At 30.8% G+C, this 20,533-nt stretch overlaps 1 protein-coding gene across 1 annotated transcript in view; it reads left to right on the plus strand.

Moving 5' to 3' along the window:
* side-III (sidestep III) overlaps positions 1–20,533 on the plus strand; it is a 460,575-nt gene that overhangs the window by 409,593 nt on the left and 30,449 nt on the right. The window contains exons 12-13 of the mRNA XM_065503027.1: positions 1,913–5,056; positions 18,663–18,797. Of these exons, the coding sequence (XP_065359099.1) occupies positions 1,913–5,056; positions 18,663–18,797 (3,279 nt within the window). The remainder of the gene's footprint in view (positions 1–1,912; positions 5,057–18,662; positions 18,798–20,533) is intronic.

The following is a 20,533-nucleotide window of genomic DNA, read 5'->3' on the forward strand; positions in this document are numbered from 1 at the left end:
CATTAAATTAAATTAAGATTGGCAAAAATGCAGATTATTAATTGTTATTGTTTGGAAATATTTTATAATTATATTTAGTATCTATTTTTTATTTAAGATTTGAAACTTTTAAATTTAAATCATTAAATCATGAAAATGAGATGAAAAATGCGAATTACATGAATTTGAATGCCAAAGAATAGAGAATGTCCTTTTTGACGCTGTACAGTGGTCGATCGAAAAAAGTGTTAATAAATCTGAATCTTCTAAACTACTGATGCAATTGAAAAATAATCAAAATGAAGTTTATAATCACCGTGTTGGAATAAAAGGTGATAGCCCACACTGTGTGCTAGTGAAAGAAAAACTACTGGAGCTATAGGCTTTTCAAAGCTCATTTTAAGTAACGATATGTTTAGCATTAAAACTTTAGAAACAATTATAAAATAGTTTAAAAATATTTGCAATAATTTCGATCATTTTTCTTTTGGGAAATTTTTGTTTCACATATTGATACCCTACATCACCATAGTGGGCAGGATATATTTGATTAGTGCTTTTGTTTGTTATGTGGAAAAATGTTGTCTGAATATCTACATTAAAGTATACCAATCTGCTCAGGATCATTGTATGTTCGTACGTCCGTCTGACCGTACAATCGACTATATTAACCTTGTAATCGAAATACAGATCACAATTTTAATGCTACTTCCACAAAATTTGGCAAGCACTTTTCTATTACCCCAAGGACAAAGCCTATTTCATTTCGTTAGAATCAGTCAATTATTTCTCCTAGCCCTAATACAACTGCCCTATCTCATAGTAGTTAAGTTCTCATAAATATCTTCATTACATAGATATCCAAAATAAATTCTGTAACAATATATTTTATATAAGCTGAACTCACACTAACAAATTTAACACCGATATGTCCATAATTTGCAATAGCTTCCATATAAGGAGCACTCTCGAAAATTTCATTAATGAGTGTAAATCTCTGAAATATGTTAATATCCAAATAAAATTCACCACAAATAAGTTTCATATATATGCAAATCATCCAACCAAATTTTGTGACGATCGATCCATATTTAGTCATAGCTCCCATATTAGACCCACATCCGAAAATTATTTTAACGATCATGGATCTCTTAAAAATATTGGTAATGAAATAAAATTCAACACAGAAAAGTTATATATGTATATAAAAAAATCATGTCACCAAATTTTATAACGATCGGTCCATAATTAGTCATAACTCTCATATAAGGCCCACTTTCGAAAATCATTTTAAAGAGTAGAGATTTCTTAAAAATGATGGTATCCAAATAAAATTCAACACAAATAAGTTTCATATATATAGAGGACATGCCACCTAATTTTATGGAAATCGGTTTATAATTAGTCATAGCTCCCATATATGTATAAAAATTTTAAAAGAAAACAATTTTTAATGATATACTCGGTGTTGGGTTTTATATTGGCGGGCTAGACCGACTATACTTTCTTACAATTTACAAAACTATTCTTAAATTGTTTCTAAAATCAGTTCTTTCTAAAACATTATTCCTGAATTCCTCAAACACATAACCAAGATTAAACATTCAGTTACATGCTCATTAAATATACGAAATACAAAATAATTCCAAATCAAAAATTCCAATTCCCATAAAATCAAAATAAAATCACAATTTCTATGAATTTTTCTAAACAAATTGAGTTAATAACAATCAAAATACATTCATAGGAAAACCAATCACACAAACACACACATTACAAATTTGTATTGATAAAATTAAATAAAAATAAAATCCAAATTATAAATAATGATAATGTTTATACCTATTTCTTTTACTCCATCTCTTTTTCGCTTCGTTCATACACAAACACAAATACGGGAACGAAATCCCCTGAATGAATTAAATAAATGTAGCCAAACCAGGAGCTTTGCGTAACTGTACATTGAGGCCATATGTAGTGACCTCAGCATCGTTAAATTCATCGAATCAAACAACAATGCATGCCAATCAAATGATGATGCCAACACAATATGGAAGGCACGAAACAAATTTCCCGCATATGGAATATGTACGTGAGCGGAATAAAGAACAGAGACAGCAGCAGCAGCAACAGCAACAGCAACCAAATCGAAACGGTAGTAACAATAGTAAACATATGAATAACAACAACAGCAACAGTAATAGTAGTAGCAACAAAAATCATAATAAAATTTACAATGATGGTATTAAAGGGACAAACAAAAAATCTAATAATAATAATGGTAGTGGCAGTGGCAATAATGCTGGTTCTGGCGCTGGTGTGGCCAGTAATAATAAACGAACTAACAACAATATTAATCAACAGCATAATATACAAAAAAATCAGCAACAACAACAGCAAAATTATAAGCAACAAATGATTGTGCAAAAATATCGCATTCCCTTAAATCCCCAACAACTGCAAAGATTAAAAAAACGTACTTCTTTTACACCCTCCCAAACATTGGCCAGCATTAAACGACAACAGTTGGATAAGAAAAAACAACAACAGAAACAACAACAACTGCAGCAGCAGCAACAGCAACAGCAACAACAACAGCTGAAAGTTAAAAATGCTAACAACCATGAGCAAGATGAAACTTCAGTTGCAGATGATGACGATGATGGCAACCATCATAGTAACAGCAACAATAATAAAAATAACAACGGCAATAATAATAGTATAAAAACGATGGGGCCACTGGCAACCGTATCAAAAGGATTTATCAATAATCAAAGTGATGGATTGTCAGTGCCAATAACAAGCAACTTAAAAATGGACATAAATACAGCAGGAGCAGGAATGAAAGGTGGAGCGTCAGCAGCAACGGTATCTGTAACGACAACAAAGAAAAAATTACGTACAAAACGTGGTGCCAAAGATAAAAACCACGTCAGTACCAAAACAGCAGCATCTAAGAATGATAATGACAATGATGATGATGCTGCAAGAAGTTCAATAGCAACTAAGAAGAAAGATCACCAATACCGTCAGTTACAGTCAAAGCAACAACAGCAGCAACAGAAGCAGGAACAAACCCCAAAACTTCCAAAGAGTAAAAAGAAAAAATCTAATTTATCATTGCGTTTAGAGAAGCCACACAAAAAACTAGCTGTTGTTAATGCAATGTCAGCTACCACAAAAAAGGTATCATCAACCAGCAGCAGCTTAAGCAGCAACAACAACAAAAACGACAACGATAGGTATCACAATAAACAACATAACAAAAACACGCACAAACGTGATAAAACTACAATGAGAGTAATTCATCATCATCAACAACAACACAATCAACAACAGCACCAGAAACACGAACACGAACACCAAGAAATGGATAAAATATTAGCACAAACAACAAAACCAATAGAAAAGGAAAATACCAAACAGCAAAACATTAACTCAGCAAAAACAGCAAAAAACCAACATCAGAAACGTGTGACAAAACGAGATGTTGCCGCAAGAAATTTAGAAAAAAATCAAAAACTTCCATTAATACAACTACAGCAACAAGAACAAAATGATGGATCTAAAGATGCTGCAGGCCTACTACAGCATTTAGTGGGCAACGCTAATGAAAATGATGCAGCTCAACATAGTACAACCAATAACAATACTAATGCCAAAGGCGATCATCAGTATTATCATCGCAGCCATCCAAAAGATATCAATAGCTTAATTACCAAAAACAAACTGCAGAATGATAAAAAACGCATACGCAAATCACTAACACAAAAGGAGCGTTACTTTATTAAAATCAGCAGCAATAATACACTACATTCGAATAATGAAAGCACGACAAACTACAACTACAACAACCTGCAACTACAACTTAATGATTCAACAAAATCGAATACTAACCGACAATCAAAGATACTGCCTCCAAATAAACCAGAAATTACCAACAGCAAACTTACACAACAGCAAATGGGCCAAAAGCAACAACTACTACAGCAGGCGAAAACTTCTTTACAACCTTCGAAATCCTTATCTTATGAAGACTCTAGTAAAGAGACATCATCAGCCTCATTAACAGCCCAGACCGCAACAGCAGCAGCATCATCGTATCAAACTGAAGACGAGGACGCTGATGCGGATGTAGCTGATGATGACGATGATGATGAGCAATTGGAAAATTTAGAAATGTTCGAAAATAACAATTCAATATACACTCATACCAACAAAAATAATTACACTGATGAATTGCAAGCCTTAGAAGAAGACGAAGATGAGGATGATGAAGATAATGAAAGTGCTACAAATATTGAAGATGAAGAGATGGATGAGGCGGCCGAAGAGGAAGACGATGAGGATGATGCTGACTTATTAGCCGAAATGGTCGATGATTATGCATTAAATGATTCAAAAGTCTTGGATGAAGTTATTTCAACAATAGATAATGCTTTACAAACACAAATGACTTACAATACAACCGCACAATATGCAACAGCAACACAGCAACGAAAATACCATACAAAGATGCCACAGCACTCCAACAATAGGCCAGGAAATATTGATGAAGTTCACCACAATAATGAAATCAACAGAAACCATATCGATGATAATACTCATGACAATAATCATGATAATGACAATGATGAAAACGAGAATGGCAATGCCGATGACGATGATGATAATAATGACAATGATAATGATGACGAGGATGATAATAATGAACCACATTTTGATTATTCACGTATGGAATATAATTTTCATAACGGCATTGCCACCCACAGTCTTATTGGTCCTTATGGTTCATCAGACTTGGCTAATAATGGTTATGGCAATGGTGCTGGACCTGTTGGTAGTGGAGCTGATGGCATTTTAGGTGGTGCTGGTGGTGGAGGCGGTGGTACAATTAATTTTGATAATTACGATAATATTATTTATTCAACAATGGAATTGGAATGTATGCCAGGCTATGACGGTGGCCTACAGCAGCAGTTTTATTTGGAAGCATACGATTCGAAAACAAAGAAATTACGCCTGAATACATCCAGCACATATGCAGATGTGCCCATATTTCGTGTTGACTTAAGTGGTAAGTAATTATATATTAACAATTAGCTTGCGGAGATACATACATATGTATTTATTTTTCTGTTTAAGTTTTAAGTATTAAAATAGTTTGGTTATTTCACTGAAAATCAAAATATTAATGAACTTTGTAAATGTCGTATATACATATCGTCACCTAATATGCAATATTTTACAGGAGAGACAAAAAACATAATAAAATCTAAAGTGTTGTGGTTACAAATATGATTTTCTTTCTTCAATAAAGGCTTTATTTTTAAAATAGAAAGCTACAAATTTCTGAAGGCGTGTGTCTTGATGCGCTGCACCAATATCCATTAAAAACTGAATTTTAAATTTTTTGGTTGTTACGTTTTCTTTAAAGTACTTCAGAGTGTAATTACTTTGAGAGCAAAATGTCCTTTTTCGCAATTTTTGACAAATTTACTTTATGTATTTTTTAAAATATTTGGCTTGAAATCTTCTAGAAACAATCAAGTTATCATATTTTTTACTAAGTATATGGGTTCTCAAGAATTGATCCTTATCAAAACGTACTTTTTTTATTTATTTTCAACAACACTGTAGTATAAAACGACACAAATAATATACATATGGGCAATTCCACGTCATCACACGTGACATTTGTACGCCTATAGAGTGGAATAGATTTTGCAAAAATAAGAGTATCTAAAAAATAATTTGGTCTTTATGTTCCATTCAGATGGTACTATAATTGAAAAAAAATAATAAGTTCTTTCAAAACACTTTTGTCCAAAATATCGAGCAAAATAATGGTATATCGTACGTGACATAAAACGGAAATAATTTTGGGGTGCATGTAGTAATATGCGAAAATTTTCGAATCGTGAGAAGCGTTATGTTTTCTTTTAACCCTTTAATGCATATTGTTGCCAATTGTCTACAATCCAGTTCCACTTAGTTTTAGACGAATATAAGTTTGAAACTAATTCAGATTCTAATTCCGAAAAATCAGATGAAGTACGAAAAGTTTCAGCTAAAGAAATTCTTTATCAAACTAAGGCTAAAGGAAATATAATAAATAAAAATCAACTAAATATCTGATACTTTATAGAAAAATAAAAGTAAAAATCATGCAGTTAAGGGTTAATTTCTTACACTAAACCAAATATTTTTCCTTTACAATCCGTCATATTTAAATAAAACCAATCTTTGGATGATTTTATAATAAATAAAATTTAGTATCGTACGTGACATATCATACGTGACAGATTTTTGTCTTATAGTAAAAATATATATATTCTGTAAATATATATATGTATACAAAAACTAAAAAAATAAATAAAAATAATAAAGTTTTAATGGTTTCACTGAATGGAATTGCCCATATGTACAATAGAGTGTCCCTTAGAATTAAATTTTTTGAAATGTTGAAACGGTAACCCCTGAAAACATTTGTAATGACATAAAATACCACACTCTAATAAATTTTCATGTAAATTTACTCCATTTATAGTAGGTAACTTTTCTCCTACTATAATTAGGGTAAAAATACATGTTGTGTGTAAATTCAATTATTTACGCACATTGTATGTAAAAAAATATACAAACAAATGTGTAAAATTACTTATTTATGTGTTTAAAAAATGTTTAGCAACATATCAATTTCATATAAATTTAAATATTTTGTGTCTATAAAAACATAGATAGTGTGTAAAATTACACGCAAAATTTGTAAATATACATTCAAAATGAATTCCACATTCTACTCCAAAGATACTCGCAAAAAAACAAGAAATATTTATTTTATTATATTAAACGATGTTTTATTACTCGTATAATTAAACAAAACCTACAGTGAAGACATTGTTTTTAGGGAATCTAAATTCAGCGGCTGCGAATTTGGTCGTAATTTTTGAGTTTGATCGTTTTTGTATAAAGCATGGTAGGTATATATTGAGGTAATAAGGTGGACATGGTGGACATATGAACAACAAGGACGATAGAATTCTAATAAAGATTTTGATAATTTCATTCTGTCATCCATATTGTTATAACCTCTTACAAATCTTGATTACATACCAGCTACTTCAAATAACATTCCCCCCACAATTGAATCATAAAAACGACCCGAGTAACACTCCGCCAAATATCGGCAACTCAGCGACAGCTGTATCAACCGGAAGTTTTTACTCCATGGAAGAACTTACGATGACAGCAGACCTGTTACAAAAATATCAAATAAAGTGTGATGATTTGATTTACATTTTGATCATTCGGCAGTCTCAACTTACAATAAAATTTTAATTATTTTGAACAGTCTCCCTTATAGAAATTGAGTTAGCTGTAATAAAGATTATCCTATCACGCTAAATCGTGACAAAGAACTGATTATTTTCAGGTTACTTACATTTAGTTATATGATTTTCCCACAATTTATATTAATTTGTATTAATTTGTTCATATTTTATTTAGAAAAAATGTTTTACGAATGCTTTTTATTATTTTTTAAATAAAATTTTGACAATTTGTATATTACACTTTCAAAGTAAGATTACACATTTTGTGTGTAAAAATTCTTATTTAGGTACAATATATGTAATTTTAAACATAAAATGCCTATTATATTATAAACATGTTGAAGAACATTCAAAATACTACGTTTTGTATGTATTTTTGTATATAAAAGTATGTAATTAACTTTATCAAACATATTGTGCTTAAATTTACACACTTACTGCAATTTTACATGAAAACTTACTAACTTTATAGTAGTAAATTTACATGCATTTTTTAGAGTGCAAATAAAATATATTTTTCTTAAGTTTCATTAAAATCGGCCCACAAATATATAATATTTCGCTATCTCTCCATGAAAAATTTCAAATATTGAAAAAATTGACCTTTGACCCTCAAGATTTAAGGCTTAGCATTTTCTGATTTTAGTAAAACATTCAGACTACATTTAAATTGACCTGGACTATAATATTCTGAATTGGTTTTACTTAAAAATCATAACAGTAAGGAAATTGGACTCATTCGCCAAAATATGGCCAAAAATTAGTTTTTCTCGAAAATCGAAAAATTTAAATCGCAGGTACGGAAAAACTATAGGAGGTATTGACATACTTTTTCATATTTTTATTCCCTATTATGTTGTCAATAAATCCGCATGTGATGATAAAAAAATCCAAAAATTAGCTTAACAAAATTTTTAAAAATTTGAAATTGGAGTTTTGATACTGCCGTTAAAAAAATATTTTTTTTTCGTTATACCTGCGAATAGGTTAACTGAATCCTATGAAGATAAAAACTCATATACAAGTAAATAAATTAAATTAAATTGCAAAAGTAATTATTTAATGGCAACATTTTTAAAATAAACTGAAAAATGCATTTTTTGCCCTTCTTAGAACAAGATAAAAATTAGTTTGGTGGTATTTTAGGTCATTACAGAAGTTTTCAGGGGTTACCGTTTCAACATTTCAAAAAAATTAATTCTAAGGGACACTCTAATGTCCAATGTATATAATTTCAATGTGTAATTATACCCTATATCACCATAGTGGGGAGTTTGTACAGACTCAGAATCACTTTCTGAGTTGATTAAACGATGTCCGTCCGTCCGACCATGTAAACCTTGTGAACGAAAAGAAAGTAAAACGTTGCTCATTTACTCAGTGTAGGGTATTATATAGTCGTGCTTGACCGACTGTACTTGTTTTTTTATATATTAGATCAGCTTTAGAAACATTGATAAAATGATGATAAAAACCCATTTACCCACCAAAAACTGTTATTTTGGTTAGACCTAACCAGTTGTCATTAAGCAAACGACAGGAAGGAATTAATCCACCTAATTGTTCAAGACTGTAGCCAATAGAAATTCAGTGGTCAATTATGAGATGGAATAGTGTTATTTGGTGACAGCTAGTTAAATGAAAGTCTGTTTAATTTTTCAATTATTGAAAATTATTCCATCTTTCGAATGCATTATTTCCAATTAACGCTTAAGTTCTCCCCGAATACTATGTCACTTTGCATTGACAATAATAATAATAATTAATTGACAATATTACACCAACATATTTCAAAACATTACCTCCTTTGAATTATTTAATATTCCAAACAATAAAAGAAACCATTTAAATTATCACCCAAATAAATTTGGCCAACTACTAGGCCTCCCCTCAAACGCAGGCATTAAATGAAGTGAGAACATTGTAGTTTGAAATGTGTATTAATCACACATGAGTGTTTTCTGTAATTTACCGATAATTACCTTTTGATTTGATTGTAAGTTGGCGGTGGTTGTTCAATGAAATAACCTTAATTAGTTGTGTAATTAGCAAAGTAAAATGTAGTGTCAACAAATTGAATTTCAAAAACAAAAACGAAGCGTAGAAAAACAAATGTTACTTTGAGAAAAAACTCACTTCAGCAGAAATTGCATACGTATTTCGGAATTTTCTTTTTTTACATTTTTTACAAACAAAACTTTGAAATTTTCAAATAACTAATGAGTATTTGTTTTAATAAAACTAAGAAAAAAGCAATCACAGATTTACATATTTAACTTGTTATTTTTTTGTTTGGCTTTATTTTGTGTTAACTTTACATTTGCTAGCAGATATAAACCAGTTTTAGTGATTACAAGATTTTCATTAACCCTTTTTAGAAATGTTGGCAATTAGATATCGGCTGCTTAAAAAACAGACAACTATAATCAACACCTAAGACAAAGAAAAACTGCGAGTCAAACTGTATTTAAAAAAGAAAAAAAAATCAAATTAGAAGTAACAAAGTTTTTAGTTGGCAAAACTATTTGTAGCGTGTTAAATGAGCAAAACTTTGATTATTAAACTTGTTTTTTCCCAATTTGTTTGTTTGTTATTCTTGGTTAAATATGTATGAGTATCTTTTGGGGTATTCTGTAAATGTATTAGTTAGAACAGTATATAAAATTTGTATTAATACTACTTTCAAATCCATGCACACATATTTGTATGTTTGTAACATAATAAGGACTGACATTATCGTAATTGTTGCTTGTACTACAAGTATTATAATCTACCTTGTAACTCTCATTATTCATTGGAGAAATGTATATTCTTCACTACCTCCTGATTGACTTCTTCCTTCAGTCCTTTTACCTTTCAACAAGCTTGGAGATATACGAATCTACAAAGTAATTGTACAATTATGACACGGCTTCCTTATCCTCCCTTTCCCTGGTATGGTCTCGTCTTTTTAGGTATGAAATCAGAAAGTAGTAACTGAGTACCTCTGGAAATCTAAAAAGCTATTTTTTACAAAAGATGCCCATCATCGCTATGATCCATTTTTTTAATTTCTTAGTTCAATATAAACGTTGATTGTCATATTGATAATCTAGTTTTTAATTCCATTAACAAACTTGTTGTATTTATAGCTTTTTCTTATACTTAAGGTAGGGTCACACATGACAAATATTTGACGAAAAAGGCGTAACCACTAAATGAAATACATTTGAATTCTTTTATTTATTTCAAAAACTTATTTTACTTAGGATGATTCAAAACAAAAAAAAATGGTTTTATTTTATTTGATGCTGTTTGATCTTACAAAACACTTGTAAGAGTAAACACGTCAAACAAATGTGTGCTAAAAAAGTGGTTACGCCTTTTGAGCAAATATTTGCCATGTGTGACCCTACCTTTAGAATTTTTTATGAATTCGGCATTTGCTATTTGTGCACTAGTTTTATTGATATCCGTCCTTATGTAGTTTGTATATAGTAGTTTTGTTTAATATTGCCAGTAGGTTATCCATTTGTATAATGTTCATTCGAATAATCAAACAGTTTCTTACGAATAATTATACGAATAATTAAAATATCTTAAAGACGACTGTTTGCAAGAGGAATTGAGTATAAAGATTTTCAAAAATTTATAAATACTAATAAATCAAGCCTCAAATAAAAAGAAACCTTTAAGAAAATGGATTTTGAAAAACACCTAATGAAATCATCACGTTCGTTTTGTTGAAATGCTGTTAAATTAGTTAAAACCTCAGGTATGTATTATCAGAATACCATTAATACTAGTCAGCTGTACAGAATAGTACTGAAATGTTATGAATGTTAAATTTCATCAGATCACCTATGACTCGTTCAGTGACTGTCACACAAAACATTGTCGAGTCATGCAGTAATCAGTAAATATGCTCGCCATGAGATATGAAAGTAATGACGAACTCATCTAAAATTATTATTAATAGCTTTTCTTTGACTTACATTTTAACTGAATTTTGAATCAGTTGTCGTAGTCCACATAGAGTATAATTTTAAATTCATTCACCTTATGGCAATGCAATATTATGTTCGAAAATCCGAATTGAAATTCGAATATTCGAAGTTATGTACGAATAAAGTGGTTAAAATAATTTGTAGATCATGCATAAATATGATGACAATAAAATAAAATTCGACCTTATGATCGAAAATTTTTTAAACCTGTTAGAATAATCTCCAAATCATGAGGATTATTAAAAAAACGTGTTTATTTTGTGCCCAATTTTATACATTTTCTAATTTTGAACTTAAAAATTTCGAAAAAAAACTTCATGAACTTTAAAGAATTTCCAATGTATTTTCAGAATATACGCTTTTTAAGATATGTTCGAAAATTCGAAAATTCAAGTTGCTGTAAATAGAAGAAATGCATTAAATAGAAGAAAGTAGACTTTAAAATAAAACAAATTATTACATGAGGAGGCTTGTTTACAAACTTATCGTGTAACTAAATATCAAAATCTCAGTGAAAAGTAGAATGACAAAGTTTTATCAAACTCCTACTGTAAAAATTGACATCAAACAGCTACCGGAATCAAAATTTAATGTTGGCAATGGTTTGCACTGAATAGCGCTTCTTTTGTCACGTTTTCTACCATAACTCTGGATATTTATATAAAAAAATGACAGACAAAATGTTTGCTGGCTCGTATTAGTCGTCACCACTCGTCAGTAAAGTTTTGACCGAATTTAGCTCCCTGCCATTATTTAAAAAGATATCGAAGAAATCAGGTCGACGTAATAGTGAAAATAATATGAACTCCTTAATTGTCCCCAGCTTCAGCAAATTTAATAATATTAGGCTACTGTCAAAGGAAAGTTTAAAAAGAGCGGTAATGTAGTTTTTGACAATATATAATTTTTTGCAATTGGAATAGGTATGAAGTGTAATTGGATCGAAATATTGTGCAACAGTTAATGCAACTCAACTTGTTTGAGTCATTATGAAAAAACAGAGCAGGCATTTATTGTACGAAAATCTTAAATATTGAAACTAATGAAATAACTTTAATTATTTTTAAAACTTGATCGAAAAATTCCAATAAAATTATTCGTATTATTGCAAAAAAAGTAAAACCATATAATTTGTTTACCCTAATTAGCAGTAGTAAAGTATTGATGAAAATAATTGTTTCCTTTATTTTACACAAAGACACACTTTGTTTGTATGTATTTTTCTATATTCCAAACATTATGCTAGTTAGCTACGTGATTATATATGGCTATATGCACACTAGCTGTGGTTGTTTACATTAGATATGCCCTTTGAAAATAATAAAGTGCCGCTGAAGTACACCAATTGCTCACCAAAGCTTATGGTGATTATGTTCCATCGGTTTCAAAGTGCGAGAGATGGTTTGTGCGGTTCGGAAGTGGTGATTTTTTGACACGGAAGACAAGGATCGCTCATACCAGCCAAAAAAGTTTGAAGACCAAGAATTGAAGGCATTACTCGATGAAGATTATTTTCAAACTCAACATGAGGTTGCAAAATCATTGAGAGCTACTCAACCATCTTCATCTAGAAGCAATTTGGAAAATTGGCTATCATACGAATTGACCTTGAATGACGATTTTGCATGTCCGAAATGATGCTTGAGCGCTATAAAATAAAGTCATTTTTGAAGAGAAAGATTACCTGCGTTGAAAAATCCATTACGATAACCCGAAGCATAAAAGTTCGTATGTGTGGCCAACCAGCCGTCTCGACAGCAAAGACAAATATCTATGGCGCTAACGTAATGCTCTCTATGTGGTGGGAGTCAAAGCTGCTGAAATCCAGACCATCATGGGGAACCTCTACCGATTGCAACTGATTCGTTTGAAGCGAAAAACTCAGAGAATATGCGGCCAGACATAAAGCCGAAATATTCCATCACGACAACGCTCGGCTACATTTTGCAAAACCTTTTAAAAGTATTTAGAATGAAGTGCAGTTTTGCTTCACCCGCTTTATAGTCCAAATCTGGCCCTTTTCGACTAATATTTATTTCGATCGATTCAGAACGCTATCTCTGGGATACGCTTCACTTTAGAACAGAGTAGCCGATATTGGCTTGATTCATACTTGGCCTCAAAAGATGCACAGTTCTTTTGGCTCAGAATCCAGAGTGTTCTACCGAATCTTTCCATAACAGACCATAACTACCATATAAATCCTACACCCGAAAATCTAAGCTGTCGGTATCCAAGTGACTTAATGTCATGATGATCGGTGCATAATTAGTCATAGCTCCCACATATCCACCACGAACACAGAAAAAACTATTTCTTAATCCGTTTCAATTCAAATATTTGTCACATATTGAACTGGTTTCAATTATTTTATAATTGAATCAAGTATTCATGTTGAATAGATAATTTTCGTTATTGAAAACTCAAAAAATAACAAAATGCGTTTTCAATAACGAAAATTATCTATTCAATAATTTTTGTATTTAAAATTCAACCAATAACGAAAATTGTATATTCAATTGTCAAAATTATCAAATTCAAAACTCAAAATTCAATAGAAAATATCAGAAAATTTTGTTTTTGAGCACATGAATACTTGATTCAATTATGAAATAATTGAAACCATTTCAATATGTGATAAATGTTTGAATTGAAATATAGTTTTTTCTGTGAGTATATTAAAAATTTTGACATCCACAAATAAGTTCAACATTGAAAGAAATCAGGTGTTTAAATTTCTTCCTACTTCCGAAAACCACTCAAGAATAACAAATTATTTAAATTTTTAACAAAAATTGTTTTTGCACATGTACCCAGGGTACGGTAATATATGGTCGGGGTTGACCGTCTATACTTGTTTTCTTGTTTATTTATTTAGAAATAAGAATTTATTCAAAATTTTAAAAACATCGGAAAAAGTAACATTGTTTACACAATTTCAGTCGATTTCCGGCAGGGAATCTCGTTATCCGAATTTGATTGCATTAGCTAGTTTTAGATACTAAAGAACAAAATAAAACCCATTTAATTCAAATTAGTTGTTTAAGGTCAGGTCTAATGTATATGTTGTACTCTAGCATACAAACAAATATTCATTTAAATACGTTTTGCTTGCTTTTGTATGTATACGTTATGTGTAAAGTGTCCCAGCAGTTAAGCAAGTAGTCAATGTATCCCTTATAGATAGTAATTGTCCCTATTGTCCTATCATTTGACTGACTTCAATTTATATATTTTTGGGTCATTTGGCACGTATATGCTCTTTGTAGTGCAGATATAAGACAATTGATTACTTTATACATCCCAGGTAGTCTATCGTGAAGACAATTGCCACTTAAGTGTCTCTAAGTAATCTAGAGTGTAGTAACTTTAAACATTTTGCGAGTAATTCATACAAACTGGTTTTATGCAAATTGTGTTGCTATAATTCTCATACAGTTTATATTTATTTTTCTTAAGTATATTGATATCCCATGTAGCATAGCGTGAGGTCACTTTATTGTCTCTCAGTAACCTATAGTGAAGTCACTTTAAACGTTTATTTTGTATGGCTCTTTAGAAAGAAGTTATTTTAGCCACCAGAAGCAATCTATTGGAGAGTTGTCGGAAGACAACTGTTCAGGTAACCAGTTAGTTAGCTAGTACAGTAACTGACGCTATGTAACCAGTATGTGAATCCCATTCGTTGATTATTTTGGATCAGCTATAGGGCAGTCTCATTTCAAGGATCAATTGACCCCCTGCTTAGTTCATGTACGTGCTAAAATAACAGTCTTAGCTAGTTATGTAACTAGTTGTCACCCTAAATGATTGGTAAAATTACTAGTTCGTAAGTGTCTCCTAGAACTGCTGGGGTACTAACATTGCATCTAAGTAGGTGTATGTGTGTGTGTATATAAGTATTTTTTTAGCGGTTTGTTTGTAAAACGTAACGAAGCGTAAAGTTACGATTAGTTAAACAAGCGCGTTAAGCTGTTTCAGCACAAAATTTTCATCTATAAAATTTCCATAGTATTTTCATATTATTCTACTGCCAATAATCTTCTTTATAGTTTTTATTTGATTGTATGTATGCATGTGTTTTATTGCAAAACAAGTAAGCAAATGAACAAATAGAAAAATAAAGAAGAAATTTATATTCTAAAATAAATAAGTATTTTGTGATTGAGTTATTTGGAACAAGTACTTTGTGAGTGTGTTTGTAGGTATGTCGTAATATTTAAGTACCTAATGCCAGAATATTGTTTGATGTTATTTGCAATTAAAAATTTATTTGATAAGAAAGTTTTTGTTGTTTATGCTGATGACAAACTAATTATGTTAGTTATATAGTTTATAACTTTAAATAGAATTGGTATTAATTGGAATTGGAATAAATAGATGACATAAAAGGTTAACAATTAGTTTGAATAATTTATTTGGCTATGACGAATGCTTTATACTTTCTACAAGTAATTTGAATTAATATTTGGCTTAAAATTTTATTAACAGTACATGTATCACAAATTACACAGAAATGAATCAGCTGGTTTCAGTAATATGGCAATAGAAAACAAACAAAAGAAAATGTCAAAATGGTTGTGGTTTAAAAGATGGACAAATATATACATATATCCCACTTTTTGGCTATTGAAAATTGTATTTTTGAAAAGTGGTAGTAGAACGTCAAAATATACATACGTTTCGATATTACTATTTTGACAACTGTCATTTGTTGCATATCTGTAATAATCTGTGACATGTATATTAGGACCTAAGCTTTCTTTTGTCAACAAAGTTTTTGATTTTACAAAAAATTTCAAAAATTGTATGTCTTGAGTTACAAAGCATTTATTTTGATAGATATCCCACTAACGTATGCGGAATGAAATTGCAACAAAACAGAAAACAGAGAACTAAGAGTTTTTTGAAAAAACATGACGATATTATAGTTACACAGGCAGATAAAGGAAATAAGACAGTAATGATGTACAGACAAGAATACATGGAGAAGATGGATCAGCTACTAGAAGACAAGAATACGTACAAATTAATCAGATCGGACCCAACAATCAAATTGCAGAGGGAGAATAATAACATAATAACGAACTTATGTAAAAATGGGTATTTGGATGATTTTCAAAAAAGGAAACTAATTTGCACAGCGGCTACAGCACCTAGAATCTATGGTCTACCCAAGATCCACAAAAATGGAACCCCATTGAGGCCAATAGTATCATCCATACAGGTACCATGTTACCAATTGGCCAAATATGGGCAGCATCTTGAGACAGATTGTATCGACAAATTACAATGTAGATAACTCTGCACAGGTTAAGGAACAATTAAGGAACGTGCAACTAGATAAAGGCGAAGCACTTGTGTCGTTCGATGTAGTTTCCTTATTTACAAATATTCCTACCTATTTAGCTGTGAAGAATATAATGGGTAAATGGAATATAATAACGGAACATACGAGAATACCTAGGTCCACATTTTTACACATATTAAAATTCTGCCTGAATGACAACAACTACTTCATGTATGATGACAAAATATACAACCAAACTTTTGGAATGCCCATGGGCAACCCTCTCTCCCCGACAATAGCGGATATTATATTGGACAGCCTACTTGACAACGCATTAACTCTTTTGAAAGATATGAACATACGAATTAAATATATAGCTAAATATGTTGACGACATCTTAGCAATCATTAATCCTAATGACATGGATGTGATTATGTCAACATTAAACAATTACCATCCGAAAATAAAATTTACGGCGGAAACTGAAGTTGATAACAAAATAGCTTATCTGGATACTAGACTACACCGTGAGAACGAGCAAATTTATTTTGATTGGTACGCCAAGGAAACAGCATCTGGAAGAATCATGAATTTCTATAGTACTCAGCCTAAAAATCAAATTATCAACACGGCTAGGAATCTAATTAATAGAGTACTTACCATCAGTGATAAAAAGTACCATGACAAGAACATCACAACCATTTACAAAATTCTGGGAAAAAATTGTTTTCCTAAAAATCTAATAAGGACACTAATAACAGACACTAAAACGAAAATTAGATATGACAACAGAAACATCATGACAAATTCTGATACCGAACAGAAAAAATTTTACAGTGTACAATATGTACCAAACCTAACTGACAACAAAAACATAAAGACAACAATTAAATCTACGTAATTCAAAATAACTCCTCAAACACTAATAGCTCATATAATTTTTTCTTTGGCCAGTGTCAAATTTTTGTTTCAATTTCATTCCTAATACGTTAAGCCACCAAAAAGCTCTTCAATGAAAAGACCTAAGAATTATTTTGAGAAAAAAAAGGCGATTGTGAAAAAATTTTCAAAAAGGTTTTTGATTTTGGAAAAATATTTAAAATTTTTTTTTCCGAAAGATTGAATAAATAGCTTTCTAAACTATTTGGGACACATTTGTATAAGAATAATAGGTAATAAGTTGAATGAATGAGAAAAAACACCTGCTTGGCGAAAATGTCGAATTTTGACACCCCCTAACTCAGAGAGTTCTTGATCGATCTTTTTGAAAAATTGTATCTGAATTACCATCCAATAAGACTTGGTATATCTTCAAAATTGCGACCTGTACTTTGCACACAATGTTTATATGCACAGCCACCCAGACGGACGGCCAAACGGACATCGTTTAATCGACTCAGAAAATTATTCTGAGTATACTTTAAGGTAGGTGTTGGACTAATATTTTTGGACGTTACAAATATTAGAACAAACGCATAATACCCTCCACACTATGATGGTAATTAAGAACTGTTAGGGATATTTATTTAAAAAATATCATTGTGTAAACGATATTGTTTAAATTTATTATCCTTTTGTTCTCAAAAAGGGTTTTTGGTTATGAACTCAGAAATCTTTTTTAAGATATTTTTTGTTCAAATCAAAAGGATTTTTGGGAAACTTCACCCTAGGCATTACTAGCACATTAGTATGACACCAAAAACAGGATAAGTGGTTATAGAGTTATATACAATGGAAATTGAAAGATTATAAATCGAGCTTACATAAAATGTTAAGTTTGAATCTAAAAGACAAACCAAAACCAATTTAATATTTTTGAGAAACCTGATATTTTGGTATGATTCTAAAAGCTTGTAAACCATATTTACAAAAATATGGTCGAAAATGTTTGTTTCCTCCCACCACAGAAAAAGTGGTGATTAAGATAATAATTTAAACATCTAATATAATAAAATCAAATACAAACATATTCATATATATCATAAACATAACTCCTAACAAAATAATAATTCTTGCATTGTTTATTCTGTCATCGTTTAACATAATATTCCATTTACTTGTTTCTTTTCACAGATTTAACACCCATGGACTATTATCCAGATCCAAATCCAGCCTTACATCTTGTTGTCTACAGTGTTAATCAAAAAGGACGCTCAGAGGCAATTGTTTTAGAAAACATACCAATTAATGAGGCAGAAAAACGTTCCGGTAAGTTTCTCCTAACATTTGTGTTTCAACTTTTACACTTTAGTAGGTATGGATGAGATGGCTGTACAGTCAAACGAGTCATCCATTCGTTCATCCATCCATGCTGGCATGCACATAGTTTTATGCAAAATTTGTGTGTGTTAGATGTAAAAACAAACATCAAAGTGTAATACCTACAAAATCTGCACTAAATTTACTTTACTATGTTGTAAACTTCAAAATTTATAACATTGTTTTTAGAGCAACAGAAATGGCAGCAGATAATAATAGTACATAGGACAAAGGTTGCTAAGATAGATGGATGAATGGATGGATAGTGTAGTTAGATGGGGTCTTGTAAAATATATTACATATACAGACATACATATGTATATATTAACAAACTCATTTATTAGTACGTAGTATAGTGTAGTTAGTTAGTTTATGGCATTCCTAAATTTTAAGACTTAAAGTTAATTCAAACATTAGTATATCAATGTTGCCATGCAAACATGTTGTATTTAACAGTGTGTATATAGGTAAATGCAAAAGTAAATGAGTACCTAGATAACTACTTAAATATATTAATTTAAGGCTATACGATATTTTCTAAGATACTGAGCTTTAAATTTAGCTTAAGGTCAAACAAGGGAATATTGTGTAAGTATAACTGTAGCCCTGACTGTTACAATTTAATACAATTGTAATTTAAAAGAGGCCAAAGGCTATTTTAATTTCACTTACATGACCGTTTAAAATAAATTAAATTATAACACAGAGTTTTGGAGAAATGTTATATAAATCAAAAGAGAACAAAGAAAATTTAAAAATCTAGGATATAAGGATAACAGGATTTATAATTAGAACCAGCATCCATAGTGGCCAATAAGGCTTATTATGATTCCCGTTCCTACATCTTCTTCAAATATTATCTCTCGATGATGATACTTTTATACCAATAATAGTCATAGCTGTAATATCAATTAGAGCAAAAATACAAAAAACTAAAAGCTGTCAATGACAGCTTCCCGCCACCATCAATAATTCTTACCACCAAGGATACTATGACTAAACGCAGAGAAAAAATATAGTTGTGCATGTTTACTGTATCCATTTCAACATTTTTACAAATTTTTTTAACAATATTATAGTCACAGTAACTATTTATATGATTGTGGTAGCCATAATTCACATGATTGTATCAATTATATATATGGTTACAGTAAAGAAGTATATGTTTGTGACAACCATTTTTATGATGAATGACTTACCATATTATGTTGCTCTCGGCCTATGGATATCATAATATGAGAACGAAATATTATGATATAATGATTTTTATTTATTGAAAATACTTGTTTATAATTATGAAAGTTCACGTCATTTTCTGAGGGGGGGCTTGTATAAGGACTAGGAATGAATGCTGCCCCATTTTCGCCATACTTTTTAGTATAATTTTCAAAACTTTCCAACCACTTCATTCTAAATAATTTTTAAAAGTTATTGAAACTTGTGGCCGAGTGTTGTCATGATGGAATTTTACGGTTTCATGTCTGGCCGCATATTTTGGTCGCTTTTCGGCAAATGCTCGTATCAAACGAATCAGTTGCATTTAGTACAGGTTCTCTGTGGGGACCCCTTTGGTCCCACCAAATACATAGAATTACATTAGTGTCATGGATATTTGGATTATAAGTCGATTCGGCTGGTTGGGCAGGCTTCACACACGAGTAGTGATTCGGTTAAAAAATGATTTT

This window comes from Calliphora vicina, chromosome 1 (genome assembly GCF_958450345.1).
Source record: "Calliphora vicina chromosome 1, idCalVici1.1, whole genome shotgun sequence".
NCBI classification, from domain to species: domain Eukaryota; kingdom Metazoa; phylum Arthropoda; class Insecta; order Diptera; family Calliphoridae; genus Calliphora; species Calliphora vicina.